General features: G+C 19.5%; 2 protein-coding genes and 1 long non-coding RNA gene across 19 annotated transcripts in view; 2 read left to right on the top strand and 1 right to left on the bottom strand.

The window, feature by feature from the left end:
* Window positions 1–74: 74 nt before the first annotated feature.
* LOC107998133 (late secretory pathway protein AVL9 homolog) lies at window positions 75–6,882 on the top strand. Of its 4 annotated transcripts, none has more exons than XR_001766133.3 (10): window positions 75–331; window positions 614–811; window positions 2,098–2,326; window positions 2,411–2,600; window positions 2,710–3,235; window positions 3,307–3,441; window positions 3,527–3,915; window positions 3,993–4,081; window positions 4,276–4,361; window positions 4,830–4,968. XR_001766133.3 is itself a non-coding variant. In XM_017057223.3 (10 exons), exons 1-9 carry the CDS (start codon window positions 263–265, stop codon window positions 4,308–4,310), a joined length of 1,860 nt encoding a protein of 619 aa, XP_016912712.1. In that variant the 5' UTR covers window positions 75–262; the 3' UTR covers window positions 4,311–4,356; window positions 4,830–4,970. The 4 variants fall into 4 exon arrangements, 3 of the variants coding, with proteins under 3 accessions (XP_016912712.1, XP_016912689.1, XP_016912698.1); XM_017057223.3 differs by having other exon boundaries at window positions 4,276–4,356; window positions 4,830–4,970; XM_017057200.3 differs by lacking the exon at window positions 4,276–4,361 and having other exon boundaries at window positions 4,830–6,882.
* A 3,869-nt stretch (window positions 6,883–10,751) lies between these two features.
* On the bottom strand, window positions 10,752–12,846 carry LOC133665856 (uncharacterized). The gene is made up of 2 exons (XR_009829280.1): window positions 12,720–12,846; window positions 10,752–12,380 (listed from the first exon to the last, which is right to left on the bottom strand). It is a non-coding gene; the product is annotated as an uncharacterized LOC133665856 (long non-coding RNA).
* LOC107998338 (serine/threonine-protein kinase tousled-like 2) overlaps window positions 12,338–18,622 on the top strand; it is a 29,765-nt gene continuing 23,480 nt past the window's right edge. For 2 of the 14 annotated variants that reach the window (XM_062073152.1, XM_062073145.1), the window contains exons 1-2: window positions 12,785–12,926; window positions 14,706–14,750. In XM_062073152.1, coding sequence (XP_061929136.1) covers window positions 14,720–14,750 — 31 coding nt within the window. In that variant the 5' untranslated portion in view covers window positions 12,785–12,926; window positions 14,706–14,719. Of the gene's footprint in view, window positions 12,927–13,147; window positions 13,255–13,787; window positions 13,819–14,410; window positions 14,751–18,622 lie in introns of those variants that run through there. The other 12 variants (XM_062073153.1, XM_062073146.1, XM_062073156.1 and 9 more) reach the window with 10 other exon arrangements.

The raw sequence follows: 18,622 nt of genomic DNA, 5'->3' as shown, positions 1-18,622 counted from the left end.
GCCTTACATTTTTTATATCATCAACATACATTTATTATTGAGAATCTAACATTGTGTCGTAAATACGATGAATCGTGTAGTTGGTATACATGAAAGTAACATGGTGGTTAGAGCGCGTGCTAAGTATAAGTTTGTGTAGTTTAACTGATAATAAAAAAAAAAAAAAGTATATTTTTCTCATCTAAAATAACGAGATAAATTAAATTAAACGACGAAAAATTGTGTCACTTGTAATTAGTTTAATGTAACACAATCTTAAAATATGGCAGAATCAATTGGACCAATACTTCATGTGATTGTCGTCGGATTTCATCACAAAAAAGGATGTCAAGTAAATATTACTTACTATTTTAGTTAAAAATATTTATTAATTATAATTTTTAAGACGCATTTTACATTATATATTTTTTGTAAAAGATATTATTTGATATATTGTATTATTTAAATTTTATAAATTGAAAAATTTTAACTTCAGAATATTTATATAAATTCTAGTATTTATTTATATAATCATAAGTATGATTATGTTACTTAATGATATTTCAAAATTAAATATATAATGTATTTTATTTGTAATATTTATAAATGTTAAATATTTTTATATTGATATTAGGTAGAATACTCGTTTCCTCCTTTGGTACCTGGAGCTCCAAACGAATGTCCATTAGGATGGAAATATTTACCAACTCTGGCTCTGCCAGATGGATCTCATAATTATGATGAAGATACAGTTTATTTTCATTTGCCCAGTCTGAATAATCCAAAATGTACAATATATGGCATTTCATGTTTTAGACAAATTCCTGTTGAGGTAATTAAGATTTTATTTTAATATTGATATAAAATTTTATTTTCATCATTTAATAAAGTATTGTAATTTATTTTATAAACATAAGACATAAAAAAAACATTCCAAATTCAATAGGTTAATGACATTTATTAAATTTTTAATAAGATGAATCTAATGTTATCATTAAAGATTTGATTTTTATAAATCATAGATTATTATGTCATATTATATTTATTATATAAATATATAATGTATAATATATAAATAACATTATATCATGTTATATATATTATATATCAATATATAGAATATATTGAAATTTTCAAAAAATATCTGATTTTTGTGTATATTAATTTTGTTTAATGATATTTTGTTAATTAATATTGTTAAATAATATTTAATAATATTAAATATTCTTAATGAAATTAAATTTGTTAAATAAGTTTTGTTAAATAATAAATATAAGTGATAAATAGTAAGAAAATGAATAGTAAATAATGAATAGTAATAATTATTATAATAAACTATAATAATATTATAAATAATGCACGTTAAAGAGACTATTATTAAATAATTATATTAAATATTATTAAATAAATTTAAGAAGATATGATATTAAAATTAAATTCTATTATTGTAATAAAATCAATTATGTTTCATTCATAAATATATAATTTTAATTAATATTTTTTAAATTTAATATTATATCTAATGATTTATTTGATAAGATTCGAGAGGGAGGAAAGATAAATTGTATAATAAAATGATAATCAGATATATTTAAAAATATATTCCAAATTTTATCAACATTTTTCTTTTTCTTTTTTTTTTTTTAATTTTAGAAACTTGTTTCATTTTTTTTTAATTCAACATTAATCAAATATCAAAATTAATTGTATGAGATATAAAGATTTTATTTTGAGAACAAATTTTACTTATATTTGAAAAATGAATATATTTTTATATGAGAAATAATTTTTTTTTTGTATGTAAAAAAAATTGAAGGAAGAAATGGAATATAATCTTTTATGTATACTATAATTTTTGAAATGAAATAGATTGATCGTGTCTAGATTGATAAAACGATAATTTTTATATCTCAAAATAATAATTTCTAAATTTGATCACAAATTTTATGAAAAAATATATTTTATGATAAAATTTCGTATCCCTTATTTGTAAAAAAAGTTTTTTTTTCTTGGAAACTATGCAAATTAAAAATTCATCTTTTATAATCACAGTTCTATGAAAAATATATTAATTAAGTATTTATTCTGAATAAATGCAGAATACTTATTTATTTTCAGAAATTAAAAAATCGTACATCTGACATAACAAGAGGTACGGTTCAAAAATCTGTTTGTGTTTTAAGTACTTTACCATTATATGGTCACATTCAAGTAAAAATGGCTTTGATAACGCATGCATATTTTGAAGAAGGTGACTTTAGTAAAGTGTCATTATTAGAAGATACTTATCATCATCTCAATTCTTGTATGAGTTGTGAGAGTCAAATACCACCGCAAATATTTGTTGGTAATTATGAATTATTGCATTTTTAATGTGAATGAAAATAGTTTGAATAAACATTTTTTATATCAAAGAATTTAATGTTTATAGGGTTGTCTGCAAGAGATTTCATATTACAGTTTCGTCACAAAGTTCTTTTATTATTTAAACTACTTTTGTTAGAAAAAAGAATAATTTTTTATCAATCACCAGTTCAACCATTATGCGCTGCGATATTAACGTTACTTTCATTGTATCCTGGTATGATAGAACATGGTTTGCAACAAGCTGCTTGTGTTAGGTATATATTTTGAAAAAATATATTTTCTATAATTATATTATTTTTATCGCTTATAAATTTATTATTTTTTTCTTTTTTTTCTCTTTTCTTTTTTTTTTTTTTTTTTAAGAACATCTAGACCCATGTCTCCTATTCCTACATTTGATGAAGAAGAAATATCGGTGAATACTATCGATAATAATTTATCTTCTACAAATTGTATCAAAGATGGTATATCTGATAGAGTAACGGTACATATTAATGGTAATTCTGATAGAAATTCATTATGTATAAATGATAATAAAGCTATTGAAACTATGGAAGGTAAATGCATGGATGAATTAAAAAATGTAACAGTACAAAAGAATAATAATGAAAATGAAAATTTAAATATGAAAGTCATTGAAGTTAATTCAGCACAAGAATGTACCAACGTGGAAGAAAATAATCCTGTATATTCTTCAAAATCGAATGATAATATGCATAGAGTGCAAAGTATACATACAATTACGTTAAGTACAACAGATACTGATAATACATTACCACGTGATACAAGTAACGATGCACTTTCTGATGCACGTTTAACAAATAATATTACTCAAATTGCACATATAAATTCTGAATTATGTGGTTTACCTTTAAACATATTTACGAAGGTATGAAAATTAATAATATTATCAATGTGTGATATATATTAAATTATTAACTAATCGCTTATATTTTTAAGGGATATTTATGTTTACCATACTTATCCTTACCATATCTGGATCTTTTGGCAGATATTAATGTTAGAGGATACATAGTAGGTGCAACGAATGTTTTATTTAAACAGAAAAAACAACTTATTGATGTATTAGTAGAGGTAAGATTCAAATAGAATAAAAAAAAATGAAATAAAAATATTGAACAAGAAATATTATACTAGAGATAACTTGTTTTATAAAAAGGTTGAAAATACGCGAATAGAAACAAGTGATCCGGAATTAAGAAGACAATTGCATCTTACAACTGAAGATTTAAGATTTGCTGATTATATAGTAAGGCATGTTTCGGAGCCACGCAAAGATATTTTTTTGGATGGTGTAGGATGGGAAGGCGGAGACGAATGGATTAGAACTCAATTTCGGGTTTACTTATTGAGCATGTTAAGAACATCGATGCAACAAGATAGTAGGCAATCTGATCATTATAATTCTGCATTTATAGCTGCTTGGCGTTTAACGAATAATTATAAAATATGGAATAGTTCTAATAAACCAGAAATTAGTAATATAGAACCAGGTCATCCATTTGCTGGACAATTATCTGTTCAAGATATGAAATTACGATTATCGCAGTAAGTATTTAATAATCTCGACAATAAAAAAATAGAGGATGAATGTGTAAAAAAAAAAAGAAACACATTCCTTCTAGTACAATGCAAAATACAGAAAGTGGTAGAAAATTGAATCAAGCAATGGCATCAACTGGACGAGCAGTTGCGACAACTGGAAAAGCAGTTGGTAAGTTTAATATTTATATACATATGTTACTTAAAATATATATATATAGCTTTAATTAAATTTTAAAATATGTACTTTCTATATCCGAAATTTTAAATTCGGAATTCAATTATTTATATAATGTACATGATATATATAAAATGCATATAAAATGAATTGCATAAATAAGAAAATTATACAGAATACATTTTCAGAGAATTATAAAAAGTCCTCTCTGGAATGCAGATGATAACAAGAGAGAAAAAAAATGGCTGTGCGCGGGAAATGTTGCATGTGTAAAGTGATTATTATTTTAGAAAAAATAATTATATATAAAAGTCCATAATGAGATTAATGCATAAATAAATAAAGGGAATAAGAAAAAATATATTTAAAAAAAAAAATTTTTAAAATAAGTGTATTAAAATATGAAAAAATGTATTTACATTTGGATGAAATATCAATTGAATTTATGTATTATACAGTATTTTAAAAAACATTAGCTTAAGCGATTGAAATAAAATATTTATTATATTTATCAGAATTATAAGATTTTAAGAAAAAGACATAGAATTTCTATAAAATAAAATAGAATAAAATAAAAAAAAGAAATTTTATGGATAATAACATCGAAAATTTTTTCTTTTTTATCATTTTCTTTATTTCTTTCAATAATTATATTTTAAACAATTTTTCTTGATATTTCTATAAATTAATAAAATTTAAAAATAAAAAGAAAGTGAAAAGTATTTGTTTTATTATTTGTTAGGTGGTGCATTATCACAAGCTAAAGGAGCTTTTTCTAACTGGTGGAGTACATTAACAACAGTTCAACCCGTAGAAGAAGGAAAGGACAATCAAACTTCGACTATACATCAAACGCTTTCAAGTATGGTTAACAAAACCGCTGTGGAAGATGACGAAATTAATATGACTACTAACAATACAGGTTTAGAGGAATGATTGCGAATTAATACAAAGACTTATATCAATTCCAATTATTTTTTAGAATAACTATAAAACTAAATTTTTTTTTAAATCTACAAGGGAGAAAAATCTCGAAGTGATTAGTATCAATTTTGATGAAATTTTAATATATAATAATTCACAAAAGTATTGGATATTTATTTTTTTCTTTTAACACCAATTATTTCTATACAAACAAATAATAATGATATTTAAGTATTCTTCTTTTTTGTAATTCAATATACCTTTGTATAGATATAAAATTATTTCTATAAGATATCAAATTTTTAATCTTTAATGGCTCGTTATAATATTGGTATATAAAATAATAATTAATAGTTCAAAGATAAAAATTTTTTTAAGATATGAAAACATATCGAAATCAATGAAAAATAATTTATTAGATTTTAAATGATATTAGATTTTATATGACATTTTCTAACTATAATCTAAATTAAGTATAAAGTATCATTACTATTTTTTTATAATAAAACATTTTATATATACGATATCGAATATAATAATTTTTTTTTAATTTGCAAAAAAATAAAAAAATATTAATTGATGCATATTTTATGCTTTCATATATAGTTTATGTACATCGATATTCATGACAATATATATTCATCTAAGATTAAAAAAATTTAATATAAATAATTTTTCGTATATAGAAAAAGATTATTTTCAAATCTTATCATTCAATTAAAAATTAATAATTAAAATTATAAGATTCGTCTATTGGTATCATTTTTGTTTATCTATCGAAATATTGGACCAAATAACATAATAATGATTTTCGCCTTTACAATGTGAATGATTGACGTTAAAAATATCCAATATTTTTTTTTTAAATATTACATAAAAAAATTAACATAAACATTTTAATATTAAATTATTTTTTATGAATATCAGCAATATTCGTCACTTCGAGATAATCCCCAGATGTAAAAGTCTGAAATTTGAACATCCGTACCCAATAAACAGAAGAAATACAAAGAATTATCGAGGGTGCCTTAGCGGAATTGCTTAGGTCACAGTTACCTAGCCAAAAAACTTGAATTTCGTACATTCGATTGCTGCTCCCTGGACCCTCATTTTTTTTGGATGCTATAAAAATGATAGTATACTTACTATACATATTCATACAACATAAATAACAGGTATGTGAAACAAAAAATTTAGTTACTTCTGAAAAATAGTTCAATAATAAATTATAAAAACAGCAGATAGTATAAAAAAATTGTTCTTATAACAAAATTTTGAATACTAAAATATATCAACGCGTAATGTGATGAAAGAATATAAAGTATATAAAATATTAATATAAAATATTAATATTTTGTTCTATTATTTAATTAATAATTATTTTCTTTTCATAATTACTGATCTTTCTAATTAAAAAGGATAATGATCTTATTAAACAAATAAATTATGCAACAATATTTGTTTATTTATATAATATAAAATATTTTTTATTAATAATATAATTGGATCTATTTCATATATATATATATATATATATGGCAAAAAATATTATATTTTGTACATGTATAGTAAAAAATATTTAAATGTTTAATTAAAATATTTTATTTATTTATAATAATGCAGTATTATTTCAGTAATATCGTAATATTATATTTTAATAATAGAATAGAATTTGAAACTATAATTTCCCAAATTTAATTTCAAAAGTTTTTATATTAAGTATAAGAAATATTGCATATAAAGTAAATTATATTGCAAAAATTATTGTAAATATGATATTTTTATTTAAATTTTCTATTATATTCATAATTATTAATCATCGGAAAAAATATTTTATGTAAAATTTCAAAAAATATATTCAGTAATGATCATTCCTCTTTTTCTTATATAAATTCTAATTCCAAATATTTTTGTGAAAAAGAATGTTTGGTTATTGATGAATTCTTTTTGAATGTCATATATTTAGTAAAAAAAAGTAAAAAATAAAAATTATTTAATAATTTAGCAATAAGAATAAATTATTTAACAAAAGAAACATTTTATCTATTGGCAAATATATAGGTTTGGAATTAATTGAAAAAATTAAAACATGTGTTTTGTAAATGAAGCACATTGTAACATTTACGTGCTTTTATTCATTTAATTTTTTTATATATATTTTTTATATAAATACCATAAAAAAAATTAATTAGTCCATGATATAAATTGTTAAAACTTATTAACAAAACATAACTATCAAAAATATAAACTTTGATCTTATATTATATATTGTAAAATAATATATATTATTTTATATACTACAAAAACAAATTACAAAAACAAATATTTTTATCTTGACTATTTTGATTCTTTTATTATTATTTCATTAACAAGGTATATAATATATAATATAATATAATATACTTCGTTATAATAATGGAAGAATCAAAATATTCAAAATAAAAATATTATATTTTGTTATGTGTGTATGTGTGTGTATATATATATATATATATATATATATATATATATGTTTGAACTATTTAATGATTTTTTTAATTTCAAAATTTCAAAAAATAATAAATTTTTGTTTATAATATATTTTTTTATATTTGCATCAATTATCAGATATATGAAAGTAGTTATTTACATTATATTAAATATATAATAAATCTTAATATGCAATTAACAATATATGAAAATATTTAAATAAAATAGAAATATATGAAATAATTATTCTTATGTTTATATTATTATAACAATATAAAAATGATAATGTATTAATTATTACTGAACTTTGCATAGTTACAAAAATAAGTATTGCACAATATAATAAAAAAATTTTATTAAAGAAATTGGAAAAAATTCAAATAAAATAATAATAATAATTATAAAATATATGGATTTGATTTCGAATAATAGATAAATCAGTAATTATGAAACATACATAATTATTAGATTTTTTTTAAAATATCATATAATTCGAAAAATTAATATTTATTAATAAATTATAAGTAAATATTTTTGTTCATACATGCCATATATATATATGCTAGCACAAACTTATAATTTACAATATGAAAAATATTTATTATTACAAGAAAATTTTACACACACACGCACACCACGCACACACACACACACACATGTATGTATTTGTTTTTATAAAATTGTATTGTACTAGTCATGACATGTATTTACGTATGTATGTATTACGTTTGTATACATAACAAATTTTGTTATATTTTGCTCAAATTATAAATAATGTTTTGTTTGTATATAAATATTTATAAGTATATGTAAAGTAAAAGAATTTTGTTAATTTTATTATTTATTTATAAAACAGGGTTTTCAAAATGTGATAATGTGTATTTTGTTTTTAATATAAGATTTATATTTAATTTCAGTGTATTATATGTGCCATAAAATTATTTTGTTTAGTTGTCTTATATATATATATATATTTAAATTTGTTGACCATCATTATTAATTTTAATTTTAAAGAGAGTAAGAAGGAGCTATACATACATTATTTGATACTAATTCGAAATAATATAACTGTATAAATGTTAGAACAAATGGGAAAGAGAATGTATATGTACGTATGCTTGTGTATACATACGTAATAAAATTTATTAATTTGTAATATTTATTCTAATAATTGCTAAATTATATATTGTACGAAATTATCATGTAAAAATCAAATGTCTGATATTGAAAAATGCATTAATGTTTTATTTGATTAAAAATAATTCTTAATAAAAATTCACATATAAATATGTATACATATACGCGAAACTTATTTTTGGAAAAAGATATGATTTCTTCTTATTTATCTATAAACTTTTTAAACTCTTTTTAAACTTCGAATATCTTTTATTAATATTTTTATCATTTAAACATAATAAATAATAATATCTTGTTTTGTAATTTTTTTTATATTTCATATCAATTCAAACAGAAATTATTATTGCTCACTCATATTGTAGATAACAAAACATCAAATTTTTTATAGAAATAAATTTTTACAACATTGAACTGATTATAATGATCGAATTTTGTTTTCTTATAGATTATTATCACTAAATTTAAATATATTTTTTTGTTTCACGACATTTTTTAATGAAATTATAATCTAATTTATAATATACTTATAATAAATAGTTAATAGAAATTTTAATAACGTATTCAAAATATATTTATAATCGTATTATAATATATACATGTTTATGTAAAAAAAAAAAAATTAATTTGACAAATGGAATTTGAATATTATCGCGAAAAATAAAACTAGATTAGAACGAAATTAGATTATTATACATTAAATTTAACGATTCGTAAAGGTGTGCGAATAATAATTAATAATGATTATCAAATTCTAGTAATTCTATAAGTCTAATATACAATTTTTTTTAAATGTCAATGAATTATGTATAATATTTTATAATAAAAAATTTTCAAGCTTGAATTTATATAGATTTTTTTTTTATTTCTTTTATATGTTTGAAGAAGATAATAATTAATGTAAATCTCTTAAAATAATCTGTATATGTATCTATCTCAAAATGTATGAAAATGTTCTTAGGATAAATGAAGCACAAAAATGATTAAAAAATTTGTATGTATTATATAAATTTATAAATATATACTATAATCGAATTGTTATTTTGTTGTATATAATGATAAGAAATGGTAAAATGTTTCGTATCACATATTCTTTTAATTTCAAAATTATTAATTTTTGCTACTAATATTAATATTTATATTTATTATTATGTATTTTCTTGTTTTTTTCAAAAATTCGCTTCAAAATGAAATATTTGTAATTATTCATTTATTTTAAATTATTTGTAATAAAGTATAAATATATGCAAATTTTCTTATAATATATTGTTTGTAACTTTATAATATATTTGTTGTAATTGAAATTAAAATTTATTTTCTTATAATGATGTAGCAAGTTGAACATTTATTAAGATAGCACAGATTTTGTTTAGAATATTTTTCAAAAAATATTTCTTAAAAGTTTATCAATAATTTTTATTGTATTATCAATATATTCGTTACAAATTAAAATATTTATTTTTTTGATTTATTATATTATGACTTTTCTCTTTATAATAAGCACATAAAGATTAATAATATCTTTAATACTGAATGATGATCATGAAAGATAATGATATTAAGATTATAATGATATTAAAAGTATGTAAATTATTAAATATGTATATATTTATTATTAAAATAATAACTGATATATTTATATAAATTTTTGTATGAAACGTAAAAATATTATATAACGTAATGTAACGTTATTAATAACGTAAAATATTATATAGTAATAATATATAAATATAATTAATTTTTACATTCAAATTTAAAAAATATTAATTATAAAATATATTTCTTCGTTTCGTATAATTTTTGCACATAATAATTTTTTGTATATTGCATATCTTAAAAATTTAAAATAAATTTAGTTAATCATATTATATTACAAAATATTTCAAAGAAATGAGTTAAAATAAGTTATTTGCGAAATATTCATAACTTTAATTTTTATAAAATAATAACAAAATTACTAGAAATTAAAAATAATTGTTTTTAAAAATCGAGCTAGATTCGTCTAATATTAATTAAACCTGTTTAAAATTGAAAAAAATAACATGTAAAATTCTTCAATAAAGGATAAATTGATAAATTTTCCATTTAAGTTTCAATGTGTCTTTAAATTTATATTTCGAATAAAAAGAATATTCTATTTGATTGTGTGATCAAATTTATTTTATTTTATAAAATTTATAATATTCCGCTACAAAATATTTCCAATCAAATATAATGCAAGATATTATTTAAACTTGCGATAAACAATTATGCATACATATTGTAATTAAAAATTGTAAATATTAAAACAATAATAAATGGCAGATCACGAATATTAAAATTAATATCGATACAATTAATGTTTATAATTATTATAAATTATATCTATCAGACTTATATCTTAAATTTACCTATTTATTACAACTTTTCTTAATATAATTCTTAATATAATTTCTTTTATTTTATTTTATAAATTTATAGAACACATTTGCACATTACTTAAAAATATTTTATTCATAAAATATTCATTAATATAAAGTCAATTTGATGATATAACTATATTATTAGTACATTAATTTTTTTATATTATTAATAATATAACTCAATTTTATAATATATAATTGAAATTAGTTTTATTTAATAAATACTATCATTACATGATAAAATTTAAATAAAAACAATTTTAAATAGGTATAAACATGTATAAATAATTATCTAAGAAAATAAAAGTTTTAAAAATTTGAAAAATTTTTTGAAAATAAATACACTAAATTTAATAAAAAATTAAACAATAATTTAATATCTATTAGAATTATGATATATTTAATTGTTTTATATTTTTAATATTAATTTGCACAAAATGACAATATGTTTTATATATTTATATTTCAAGTAATTTTAAATTAAATATTCATTATTGAATTTTTTCGTATATTTTTTCAAATTATGATCATTTTATGATCATTGCTAACATAAAATTTTTAATTAAAATGTTTTCTTTCATTTGTTTTCTTTTCACTTTCTTTCATTTCTTTTCTAATAATAATGAAATAAACATGAACAAAACTCTATTATATTAAAATATAATTAAATTCATACAATTCAAATAATCAATCGATAAAATTCTTAATATCAAAATATTTATTCAAATAATATTATTTTGTTCCAATCCGATAATAAGATTAGAATATAAATGATAATTTGAAATAAGAATAAACTTTTATATATATATATAAAACATAATTAAACAATTCTCATTTTATAATATGATATATAAATATATGTACATATGTATGTACATGTACATGCTCATATGCAAATAATACGTTAGCACGTGCACAGGCATTTTATTACATATATCTAATTAAATTATACTCACAATATAAATTTTATAAAAAAAAATTTTTTTTTTTTTCGTCTATTAGTTATCAAAGAAAATTATTTATTTTTTTTTAAATATGATAATAAATTTTAAGAATAATAATCTATTGTTGTTCAGAATAATTGATTTACATATATGCATATATATATATATATATATATATATATTCTCATTAATCAGAAGACTAGTTAGTGGCAACAGTGTATCTACTATCCGAAAGTAGCAATGTAATAGGTAAACGAAGAGAGCAGAGACGATCTCAGTGTGAACAGTGACTGGTCAGCCGATGTGCCGAATAAACATCGTAGTTCACCGATAATACCCGAAGTCGTAAGGTGGCGAAAGAGACTATTGATGCGAGCGAGACAGAGAAACTCATGCGAGTGCTATGGTGAAGCGACGTCACTGTCGTTGAAATACGTGCAAAAGAAAATTAGATTGATTTTAAGACGCTGATAATCATTATTCGGTTATCATATAGTGATTTTTTTTGTGATAAACCGCAATGTTTATAAGTGCAACGATAATTCCGTATGTGTAGGTGACAAAAGAAAATCTTGTCGTAAGATTTCTAGAGGAAAAATCTAGTACGTATACTCTCTCGGAGTAGCAAGTGCGATTATTACGTGTATGTGCCGGCGTCTAAAATATACATTTGTGTTATTGAGTAATTGGTGTTTCGATCATAACAACGATCTGTTGTGTTGCGTACAAAAAATATTAGCGAAGTTTATGTTTGCTTACTTGTTACTATTCACGTTAAAACTAGCTATGCAAGAAAGGGATAAATCGGTAACTGGCTGGTGGCAGCCATTTTCCAGATGAATTTTCCCCTTTCTTTCGATAAGCAAAGTGCGCTATGCCTTGAAAAAGAAAGAAATAGTTTGAGTAGAATAAAAAAGAAAGACAGAAACTAGGAGGAAGAAACGGTATTTTATTATGTTTTACAAGGTATGTTAAAGAAACAGGGCATTTGTTAACTGACCACTAAAATTCATGAACACGTCGCATATACAGTTTCACATTGATGAGCATTTAACCTTGTTGGTCAATATAAAAAAGATAGAATTATCTGAGGAAGTAGTGATGCAAAGAATGATGGATAGATGGAAGGGGGAGATGGCAAAGAAGCGGTGAAGGTAGAGGAGAGAAGAGAGGAAACGGTGTAATACAGACAATGCAGGAACCCTCTGTTGTATATTTGGTTGTTCATAATCAAGAATCACGATCGTTTCTGTGCTTTCGTAACAATCGTCATGATGTCAAGACGAGTTTTCAAGTAGCTTATTCTTTCGAAATTTTTTTATCGATGAAATAATATTTTATGATCTTTATACAATAAAAAATCTTATCGATTATACACATACACACACACGCGCGCACGCACACGATAATATTAAAATCATTAAACGAATATTCTTAAAGTATCGTTGAAAAAAATAGGGATGGTTTGTAGATCTCATAAAGCAAGAAAAACCTTATATTTCGTTTCAAGTTTTAAATTAATTGTTTTTAATTACCTATGAAAAAGCATTTCACTACAAATACAACAGATAGAATATCCTTTTTGAAATGATTGAATATCTGTTTAATTCGAATGAATAATATCTATCTGTTCCATAATATCTATAATATTGTTCTGATTTTTCTGTATGATTTCATCTATTTACAAGGTTTCATAACCTCTCTTTAATATTTAATAAGTTTTTCTATTTATAAGAATCGCGATTATTTTAAAATACAATTAGAAGTAAATTTCGACCAATTATTTTATACTTTATTACACCGTTTGACCAATCATCCCTCTTTCAGATGTGTTCTTGTTTATCTCCATATCCTTTAGGTTAATATGGCAGTCATTTTTCTAAATACATACTATTATTAAGCAAAATAGATTTTAGGAAGAAATTTATCATTGTAAACAAAGAAAAGAAATATGTATCTCTTTATTTAAAAAAAAAGATTATATTTAAATTGTAATTTTAATATTTTGGGAAGATATAGTATTATTTCATGCAGGTACATATGTTTACACTAAACTTTTATATTAAATTCATACTTGGAATATTCATTAATATTAGAATTAGAAAATTATTTTATTTTAAAATATTTATTTTTGAATTATTATTATTATTATTAAATCTTCATTGTAGTGTTTAAAATTTTTTAAATGACATTACATATATATATATATATATATCAACGTATTAATTTATCTTCTATTAATTTTATTTTTTTCAATAAAATAAATAGTATACTATGATCTTAGGAAAATAAATAATATTAGATTTAAATGTGGAAAAAATATATGAAACATATATTTCATATATCTATATTGAAAATATATTCTCTTTTTAAAAATATCTTTTGTTAAAGTAAATGAAATGAAATAAATAAAAAATATTAAATTTAATAATTATTAACATTTTCTTTAGAATTTTATATAAAATAGTTATTGTTAGTACATGTCATAAAAATAAATTGTATGTATAATATTATAAATGTGATTAAAATTTTAAAATGATTAAAATTACTTAAACATATTTAATGTTATACTTAAAGAGTGTTGTGCTCTCATTGGTGTAATAAGATTCAACAAAGTTAGGAGTTTATTTAGTGGCAAAGAGCTGACAAAAGTGCATCGAGAGTGCATGTATTTGACAAATATATTTGTGATGTGATATGATAAAATTAGATGTCAGTGTAATAATGTAGTGCCAAACTTTACAGATGGATAAACAGGGATGACTGATAATTGTTGGAATTCTGGTGGTGGTAAGTTTTATAAATCTTATATATCATAAATCTATATTCTATTTAAATAAAATTAATATATTGCATGTATGCTCATTTGTAAGTTACTAAAATCAAAAAGTGTGAAAAACGAATATTATTTTATTTAAATTGATTAATAAGAAAATATTAAAAAAATATGATTAACAATTTTGCTGTTATATATAGTTAAAAATAAATCTTAAAGATAAAAATTGTAAATATAATTAAATTGTATTATAAACATTAATCATAATAAGAATATTATAATTTTAATATTATTAATATTATTTTTATAGAATATTATTTTTGATAATCAGATAAGTTACAACAAATAAATTTTTACAATTCATATATTTTAAATAGTATCATAAATAAAATAAAATATAGTATAAATTACAGTTATTTTTTTTATATTATATATATATAAATATGTATGTATATGAAATGTAATAGAAAATTAATGATTTATTAATATATATAAAATAATGTCATGTATACAAAAAATTATTAACCTCTAATATACAAAACATTTTAATTCTTATATATACATTTTTTACAAGTACATCAAGTATCTACTACTTTACTTTAGTTTAACGTTATAAAATTATATAGATATAGAAACATTGAAAATTAGAATTAATTAAATTTAACATTATGATTTGTTTATATTGATAATTATATATTGATAATGTATATTAATCAAACTAAAAATACATATTTATGACTATAATTGATATTTAACTATAAATTTTTATAAATAAAAATTACAGTTATATAATCTTTTGCTCGTTAAAATTAGTCAAAGCTTGTTTAGCTTGTTTTATTTAGTTTCGATTAATATTATTTTTATTTTTAGCATGATAAAATTAAATTATTAAAAATATTCTGTACAAACTTGATTAACTGAGATATGATGTTAAAGGTCTCAGTCAAAATTTTTTGTAAATTTAAAATTAAATTATATATTATTATTTTAAAAAAACACAGTAATAAACAAAGTAGAACACATGTAAGGATTGCACACATGTAGAACACATGATTGCAATTAAAAAGAAATGATTTAATAAAAAGAAAAAGTTTTTTTATTCATAAATATTTATTAAACTATATGATTTTGAAAATTTTATCTTTTTTTAATTTAATTAAATTAATTAAAAAAATTTAATAACAATTAAAATATTATTTATCATTTGAAAGTTTGTACATTACAATTTTATACGCGTAAATATAATTTGTATTAATATGTAATAGAATGTTATATTTTCGAATATATAGAAGTATATATATATATATATGAATAATGTACATATATGGAAAAATATTGAATATCATTATATGATATTCGTGAGTTCGTAATAACAATGTGTAAATATATATATGAATGGACATTTTATTTAGTATTTTCTAAAAAATTATTTTAAAACTGTTAACATAGATTTTATATAATATATTTGTTTGTCGTAGTATAGTGATTTATTTATTATTAAATATAAATAAAATATATACAAATATTTGAAATATTATGTTATATTTCTTCGAATAATATAATAAAAAATCAATTTAAATGAAAATTATTGTATAATATTACCTAAAAGAAATATGCCTATTTAAAATGTATTGTGTACCGATGAATTTGCGAAAAAGAATCGTACTATATATATATGAAGGACTATAGATAATAAAATGGGGAATAAATAAATATAACGATTTGAATATATACTTGTTGAAATCATGTTGAATTCTAAGAATAGATAGATTAATTTGATATTTTTGATAAAATACTTTTCTTTCGTTTATTTATTTTTCTTTCTTCTTTTTTCTTTTTTCTTTTTTCTTTCTTCTTTCTTTCGTTTTCCTTCCTTTCTTTCTTTTTCTTTCGATGCTTTTACTCTTTTCTAAAATTAATAATATCTTATTATCGTGAAAAAAATAATCATAAAACACGGATAAAAATTACTTTAATTTATTATTTTATATCTATAATAATCTCAATATTTATCAAATTTTATATTTATAATATAATTTTTTAAATTAATTTTTTAATATGAATAATATTATAATAATATTGATTAATATGAATTAATCAATATTAAGCAACTATTGATATTGATATATATTGATATATATATTGATATATATATATGATGTATATTGATATATAAATTAAAATCATTCTAATATATAATACAAATAATATTATGTTATATTATGTATATTATGTAAATGAAAATATTTACCAACAAATTCAAAAATCTTATTTTGGAAATAAATTATTTCCAAATTTTTGATTATTTAAAAAAAATATAAAATACAAAATAACAAATAATGATTTTTTTCATATATAAAAAATATAAAAAAAATAAAGATTTTATTTTTAATAATTAGATAGATATATAAAAAATATAAGAATATAAGAAATATAAAAAAAAAAATAAAAAAACATATTTATATTTTTCTAATAAAAATAAATATATATTTAAGTACAAAATAAAATAATAAATATTATAATAATAATAATAAATTATTTTAATTAAATGGGGAAAAAATACTTTTTCGTTTAAATAAACTAACACAATTATTTGAAAATATTATTTATATTATATAATATATATATTTATGTATGTATATTTATTAAAAAAAGAATTCGAAGAGATTTTAAAAAATCAGGACCTGTTAAAATTTAGGACATAATATATTAATAATATATTGATTGTAGACCAATCATAATTGTAATTAAAATTAAATAGCCAGTTATGAATAAAACATATTTAAAGTTTAAAAAAGGATAGATTAGATTCGTGTAGAAAAGTTCTCTGTTAAAATGTTTATTCCTGTTTGGACTTTTGAGTTAAAAATAATTTTATGATGATATTGCAAACATAAGCAAATTCAAGAAAATCCGAAGAAATTTTTCCAATAATATCTTCCCAATAATATAAAATATAATTTATACATATGTATTATAATGTTTAACGATGTTTAACGGTGTTGAGTTATTTTTTCATATTTGATCAATCACATTTTATTATTATTAATGATATATGTAGGATTTGTATTTGAATCGATGTAATGGCTATAATATAATACTTTCGAAAGAGATTTATTTGTGACAAAAGTATTTTATTAATTTTTTATGTGTATTCTATATTTTCATGAAATTTGTCTAATTGAAATAATATAAAATTGAAATTTCACATATTTAAAAATGAAAATCACATGTAATTATATTCATTGCTCCCATAATTTTTCTTTTATTTTTCAAAAATTCCGTTTTACTTGTAAAGATTTTTTTTAACTTTGTTAAAAGTTTTATATCTTTTGTCCGACAGGAAAAGAATTGATAATAAAAAAAACTCATTCGAATTTTCTTATTTCTAATAATTTGTAAAAAATTTAATTTATCTTTTATATATTTTTATATTTATCGGAGAAACATATAATCATTATATATATATTATTATTATCTATTTTTATAAACTTTCCGAAACTTTTTTTTATGTTATTTATTTTTTTATTTTATTATTATAATATTTTTTTAATTGTTCGAAAATTATAATTGCTTTCTTAATATGAATTTCTTAATATGAATATCTCTTGAATGAAACATAAAATATTTTTTAGATATTTTTAATTGTTTAGAAATAAAAAAGGAACGAAATAATTCCTGTCATATTGTATTTTTCCAAATAGTTCCTGATTTTAAAAAAATTTCTATGATTATCTACTATAAATCAAATAAAAATATAATGGAATAAAAATATGATAATACATTTTTTAAATGTGTTTTTTAATTTTATAATACATTAAATATGTACAATTAAATATACATAAGTATGTTTAAAAAAATAAATTTTAGTGTTAGTCAATGTAAA

Source organism: Apis cerana, linkage group LG3 (assembly GCF_029169275.1).
Source record: "Apis cerana isolate GH-2021 linkage group LG3, AcerK_1.0, whole genome shotgun sequence".
NCBI classification, from domain to species: domain Eukaryota; kingdom Metazoa; phylum Arthropoda; class Insecta; order Hymenoptera; family Apidae; genus Apis; species Apis cerana.
This window is presented reverse-complemented; position numbering and strand designations above follow the sequence as displayed.